The sequence below is a fragment of the Triticum aestivum genome, chromosome 2A (genome assembly GCF_018294505.1).
Source record: "Triticum aestivum cultivar Chinese Spring chromosome 2A, IWGSC CS RefSeq v2.1, whole genome shotgun sequence".
NCBI lineage: Eukaryota > Viridiplantae > Streptophyta > Magnoliopsida > Poales > Poaceae > Triticum > Triticum aestivum.
Window position 1 is genome coordinate 448,635,664 of NC_057797.1, and position 6,082 is coordinate 448,641,745.

General features: G+C 47.6%; 1 protein-coding gene across 2 annotated transcripts; it reads right to left on the reverse strand.

Annotated features, from left to right (window-relative positions):
• Nucleotides 1–916: 916 nt before the first annotated feature.
• Nucleotides 917–4,913, reverse strand: LOC123188944 (transcription factor BHLH6). 2 transcript variants are annotated; one of them, XM_044601233.1, is made up of 5 exons: nucleotides 4,756–4,913; nucleotides 4,438–4,660; nucleotides 3,912–4,343; nucleotides 2,728–2,838; nucleotides 917–1,299 (listed from the first exon to the last, which is right to left on the reverse strand). In XM_044601233.1, exons 1-4 carry the CDS (start codon nucleotides 4,833–4,835, stop codon nucleotides 2,737–2,739), a joined length of 837 nt encoding a protein of 278 aa, XP_044457168.1. In that variant the 5' UTR covers nucleotides 4,836–4,913; the 3' UTR covers nucleotides 917–1,299; nucleotides 2,728–2,736. The 2 variants fall into 2 exon arrangements, with proteins under 2 accessions (XP_044457168.1, XP_044457167.1); XM_044601232.1 differs by lacking the exon at nucleotides 917–1,299 and having other exon boundaries at nucleotides 2,185–2,838.
• Between the last annotated feature and the right edge of the window lie 1,169 nt (nucleotides 4,914–6,082).

The following is a 6,082-nucleotide window of genomic DNA, read 5'->3' on the forward strand; positions in this document are numbered from 1 at the left end:
GATTCGGAGCCCGAGGTGGCCGGAGCTCGGAGGGGGGCCGGAGGAGCTTGCCGGGGCGGCGGGGGGCGCCGGCCACGGAGATGTGCGGTGGTGGCACTCCGGTGGCGAGGCGCAGCCGGGCAAGGCGGCGAGGTTGGCGAGGGGCGACGCGCGATGGCGACCGGAGTTCTGCGGCGGCGGGAGCGACGCCGGCGGGCGGAGGTGCGGCGAGGTCAGAGCTCGCCGGCTCGGGCGAGGAAGGAGACAGGCGGCGGTGGGCGCCGGTTGGGCCGCGGGGGCCCCGAGCGGGCTCGGCGAGCCGCGGGCGCGGGGGTGGCGGCGCCTGCCACATGGCGGGCTACGAGTGGCGGCGGCGGTCTGTCCGGCACCGGCGGTATGTCCGGCGGCCGGCGGACGTGTCCGGCCGCGCGGAGAGGAGCGGGGCTAGGGTTAGGGGTGGAATGACCCGAAAATTTCGGGGGAGATGCTATTTTATAGGTAGGAGGAGGTAGGAGGCTCCAAATTGAGCACGGTTTGCGGCCACGCGATCGTGATCGAACGCTCTAGATGATGGAAGCGTTTTTAGTGGGTTTTCGGCCAAATTGAAAGGGTGTTGGGCTGCAACACAAACGAGGCCTTTTCGGTCCCTCGGTTAACCGTTGGAGTATCAAACGAAGTCCAAATGGCACGAAACTTGACAGGCGGTCTACCGGTAGTAAACCAAGACCGCATGACAAGTCTCGGTCCAATCCGGAAATATTTAACCCCCACACACGAAAAGAGGTAGAAAGGGACACCGGGTGACATAGGAACGCCGGAATGCAAAACAGACAACGGGGAAAATGCTCGGATGCATGAGATGATCATGTATGCAAATGCAATGCGCATGATGACATGATATGAGATTCATGACAAAGACAAAAACACACACGAGACAAAAACCCGACACCGATGAAATAAAATAATTTAGCGCCGGAAACGGCAAGAGTTGGGATACATATAAGGTAAATTACATCTGGGGTCTTACAAAAAAGTTTGGCGGAACCTAGATACATAGTACAATTAGAGCTTGCTATTAGTGCTAGAAATCTCGTTAGTAGTAGTATTCCGGTGAAAAGTACAATTAATAGTGTCGAAGTTAGATTTACAAGCGTTTGCGTTTGGTGGAAGGTTGCGGCGTTTGGCGGAATGTTGTTTGTTTAAGTTAATAGAGGCGGACATATGCGGTATAGGGTTGGATGGCCGGTTTTTGCATCAATGTCCATAGACAGGTTCCTCGGTCCATGGATGTGCACTTTACGGGTCAGCATTGAAGATGCCCTAACAAGATCAAAGCATTTGAGTGTGACTTCAACTTAACTTTTCTTTTAGACCAGTTTGAACAACTGACGAGAAAGAAGGCAGAATATGTGTGAATCAGATCCTGTTGCTGGTTATGTAGAAGCTATTGTTTTCGACTAGGACAAGAGTCAAACTTTTGAATTTTTGACTACCAATGTCTTTACATATATTTCTACTGTAATAACTGAAATCCTATGTGTGATTCTTTTTTCCTCAAAAATTGTTTTCACATTATACAAGGCGTTTAAGGTTTCAGACATAAACTAATTTTAAAAAATAGTGTTCAACGTTATACTTTGAAGATCATGTTAGTTCCTAAAATGACAACTTAATAGGACTAGAGGGAGTAGGTGTCAAAATCAGTTCAAGCAACATTTGGGAACCCTAGCTAGCTCAATGACATCATGCAATTGATGTCACTAAAAAAACACAACCGACCAACTATTTTGTTGAATGAAGGTAGTGCCATCGAAGAGATTGGTCTACTAAGGACGAAATAGCATGGGAATCACTTCAGCAATAGCCACAAAGGACGAGTTTATAGAAACACAATGTTTTTTTTTCTAATCTAAGCACTCTGAAAAAAATCTTCACAAATGTGCCCAAACCCGGGGTGGGTTGCCACTACTGAAATGCACTAAGCTCTGACAGTGACCACGTCAACAACAAAATTCAAAAAACATCAATATTTGCCACAAGTCATTGAGACGCTGGAAATCAAGATAATTAAGGGATGTCTTCATAACGCTGTAGAAACACATGTTTCCTTTATAGTAGAATCTATCACAAAAACATGATAGTTGCGGCAAACTTGTGGGCACAATTGGCAGATGATTTTTCCTGCTACCATGCGATGCACCAAACTCCAAGAACTATTTTATTTTATTTTACTTTTTGCATGGAGAACGGCAAGAAAAATTGCCACTACATTTCTTATAAACGCTCATATAAAGTAATCACCTTGTTATTTATCACCATAGATATGTCATAGTCCAGAAGCATATCATGCAATGCTCATGAAGACCTTTACACATGAGGTCCAGAGCACACCTAGCCTATTTATGTACCCCTTGAGTTATTGCCTCGTACGAAAAAAGCAGTCACCTCCATCCACACATATAAACGGGTGTAGCAAAAAAAGGTGCAAAATTCTGGCATACATTACATAAGATATACTCCCTCCGTTTCTAAATACTTGTCTTTTTAGACATTTCAAATGACTACTACATACGGATGTATGTAGACATATTTTAAAGTGCAGATTCACTCATTTTGCTCCGTATGTAGTCACTTGTTGAAATGCCTAGAAAGACAAGTATTTAGGAACGGAGGGAGTATATAATATTAGCCTTGCAACAGAGAGACTAGGTGAGGTGAAATTAGGTGACCAGCGACTAGTGACCGTACCAGTGATCCCTAATAACTCATCGAACTAAGCGGCGGGCTCCCCGTAGAATCAAGCTGAGAGAGAGCAGCCTCCACCGCCTCCTTCATCTGGAAGCGGTCCATCTCATCTACCTGAAAAAAGGAAATTGATCGAGTCAGTCAGGGCTGCTAATATTGTCTCCAGAATAAGTAAGCTCCGCAGCAAATATTATGTTTAGGGCACATCTAGATGTGCTCTAGTTATTGCACATCTAAATGAGTGAATCAAGCATAAAGAGAAAAAAAAATCCATACGAATCTTAACGTAAGATCAATGATATAGGACCTAGATGTGCAATACTTATGCACATCTAGATGTGCTTTAGCAAAATCTCATCCGGATTGAAAACTACTACTACTACAGATAATACAGCACGGGGATTAGCTTAAAGCATGTGGCGCTCGTGCTCAATATACTAGTACAACAAAAGAATCGTCCGCAAAAAAAAAAATCAAACGTGACGTGTGGAAGAGAAGCATTTTCACTTGTAGTACAAAAGGAGAAATAAAAAAAATCTGAGGATAGATGCAGACAGGAGGAAGCATCTTCTTGCACTGAGCACGTGCAAATCGATCTCCAGGGCTCCCCCTAGGCCCCGACCACGTGATGTTGATGCTTCCGCGTTTCTCTCGAGATCAATTGGCATCCAAAGCACGTGGCGATTGATATGTCCCCATCGTGCTCAAGCTGAGCGATGGCATCCACGCCGCCGCGTGCTTATTGATTGCCATGTGATTGATTGGTTATGTTGCGCGACGCCCATCCAGCGGCAAATCGAGCGTGGCCAAAATATGGATCGAGGAGATGCCGGGATGGGAAAGCGATATTATCTTTTTCTGGAGCCTTTTGAGTTTCTTGCGACTTGCGAGTGATGTGGCGTTGATCGCCGCAAATGGAACAGAGGAACAACCTTTCCGATGCAACAAAACTGTGGACTTGACCTTAAAAGCGGAAACTAAAAGTGCCTACGATGGTAAAAGTCAAATCCAGTCAACCAACTAGTAAAAAGAAGGGGTATGTGACGTCAGCACGGCCCGCGTCATCTTATCATCAATTCAATCATCAATCAAGGGATCTAACGGAAGCAGAAACAGAGCCATCGGATCGGATAGAATCGTGGGAAAGAACTGTTGCTCATGAATTGTGGAGGGCGGCGGCGACGTACCTCGACGAAGAGGGTGTGCATGAGGCAGCCGGAGACGGAGGTGATGTTGGCGGTGATGACCCTGAGGCGGAGCTCCTCGAGCGCGCGGCACACCTTGGTCATGGCGTCGCGCTGCTTGCTGCACGTCACGCTCACCACCAGCACCTTCTCGCTCACCTCCGACACGCGCAGCTCCAGGACCTCCACGGGCGGCGAGGCCACCGCCGCCGCCGCGGCGAGCAGCGCGTCGTTCATGGACGAGACCGAGAGAGCGCGCTTCACCTTCTTCCTCTGCGCCGAGGAGACCTGGTCCACGGAGAGGCCGCCGTCGTAGTCATCCTCCGCGCCGGTGGCGGACTCGAGCGCGGACACCTCCGCTTCCATCTGCCGCTCCTCTGCGTGCAGCTGCTGGATGTACTCGATCGCGTCCTTGATGATCGAGGCCTTGTCCATCTGCAACGACGAGGGAATGGCCGTTAAAACCGTCTCTCCGGCGATGAAGATGCTGCTGTGTTTCGGCAATGCCGGCTGAGATGCTTGCGCTCACCTTGGTGATGTTGGGCACGACGCTCCGGAGCGTGTAGAGCTTCTCATTGAGCTTGCGGCGGCGGTCGCGTTCCATCAGTATGTTCTTGTTCGCCCCAGTACCGCTCATCCCCATCCCCGCCCCTGGCATGGCCGCCCCCATCGGCGTCGAGGACGAGTGGGAACCGTCCGGCGAGCTGGAGTCGTAGTACGAGATGGCGTCTTCGGTCGCCCCGACGAAGATGCTGCAACCAAGTACCATGAATTCAATCACCCTCGCCTACAAAATCCCTCAACAATGGCGATGGATGGCCGGAAGGCGGGAGCAAGGCGTACGTACCTGTCAACGAGCTCCTCCGACTCGAGGTAGCGCTGCGTCTCCCAGTAGTATGCGAAGTTCTCGCCCATGTCCGGGTCCATGACTTCTTTCTTTCTTCTCCCCTCTGGTTCGTCGCTGGCTGCTGCTCTTCTCTGTTCTGTTGCTCTGTCGCTCTTTCTCCAGGTGCTCCTCACTTGTGTCTTCGAGCCCTTATATATAAGCGCGGGCTCACATGTGTGGCTGGCTGGCGGGCCCCGCGCACGGGACAAGGACGCGCTGGCCTGTGGTCTCCGTCTCCGCGTAACGACCAGGCGAAAAACGTGGAGAAATTCGAGGCGGACACGCACGCCACTCTCTTTCACGCGCAGAGCACTCTCTCGCGGACACAACGTGCGGGATTATTAATTAGTTTTGGCTAATCTAGCACATGGAGCATTGATGATAACTCGATTTACTACGAGTAGTAGTCTACTACCACACGTGCCTTGTTAGCTCAAACCCAACCCAACGATATCCGTTTTTTCCTTTTTCCTTTTGGTTGACAAAAAGTGAGGCACCCTGCAAAAAAAAAGACAAAAAGTGAGGCTTTTTCCAAGGACATTACCTAAAACTAAAGACGATCCTAATTCCTACACATACTAAAAGCACATATTCTATAAACATGAATGTTTGGGTTTACTACTGGTGCTACCACGTGTTATAATTTATAATGTCTTCTTTGGTTCACAAGATAGAAATATCATAAGCCTGGTCATAGTGGGGAGTAACTTAGACTAGTGTCATATACATGACACTAGTCTAAGTTACTATCTCCATAGTGCAAAGTAACATAAAAGTAGTGTCATAGATGGGTTTATTTATTATCTTGTAGACTCATCCTTTCTCGGGAAGCGCTATGTTACAGTAACATATTATGTTACTCTAAACACCTCTCTCCTCATTAAATACATGCCACATAAGCAAAAAAAATCTTGAAGTGCGCTATGTTACTGCCTAAGTTACTCCCACTATGACTAGCCTAAGAATAGAAAAATTATGGGAAGTGGGGTCGCATGTATCTCAATTCTTGTATGAAAATAAATGGCATTCAATGCATAGAATAGGAAATTTTCCAGGCTAATGTCTTTTTTTAAATGTGAAGGTTTTATTCCTATTCTACAGAGAAATAGGAATCATTTCTACAAACCAAAGGTCTTTGAAGAGATTTTTTTTTTCTTTCAAAATCCTATCATATAGAATTCCTACAAACCAAAGAGGACTAAACATGTGCGTACAATCACTAGTATGTCTAGAGAGAGGTGAATAGAATACATGAATAACTCTTTTCTTATTTTTTTGTATGTCTAGA

Excerpts from the sequence above, each read along its gene's own strand:
- LOC123188944 (XM_044601233.1), bottom strand. The coding sequence starts at position 4,835 with ATGGACCCGGACATGGGCGAGAACTTCGCATACTACTGGGAGACGCAG. Across the intron at positions 4,661-4,755 it reads TCGGAGGAGCTCGTTGACAG|CATCTTCGTCGGGGCGACCG; the intron begins GTACGTACGCCT and ends ACTTGGTTGCAG. Across the intron at positions 2,839-3,911 it reads TGCACACCCTCTTCGTCGAG|GTAGATGAGATGGACCGCTT; the intron begins GTACGTCGCCGC and ends TCCTTTTTTCAG.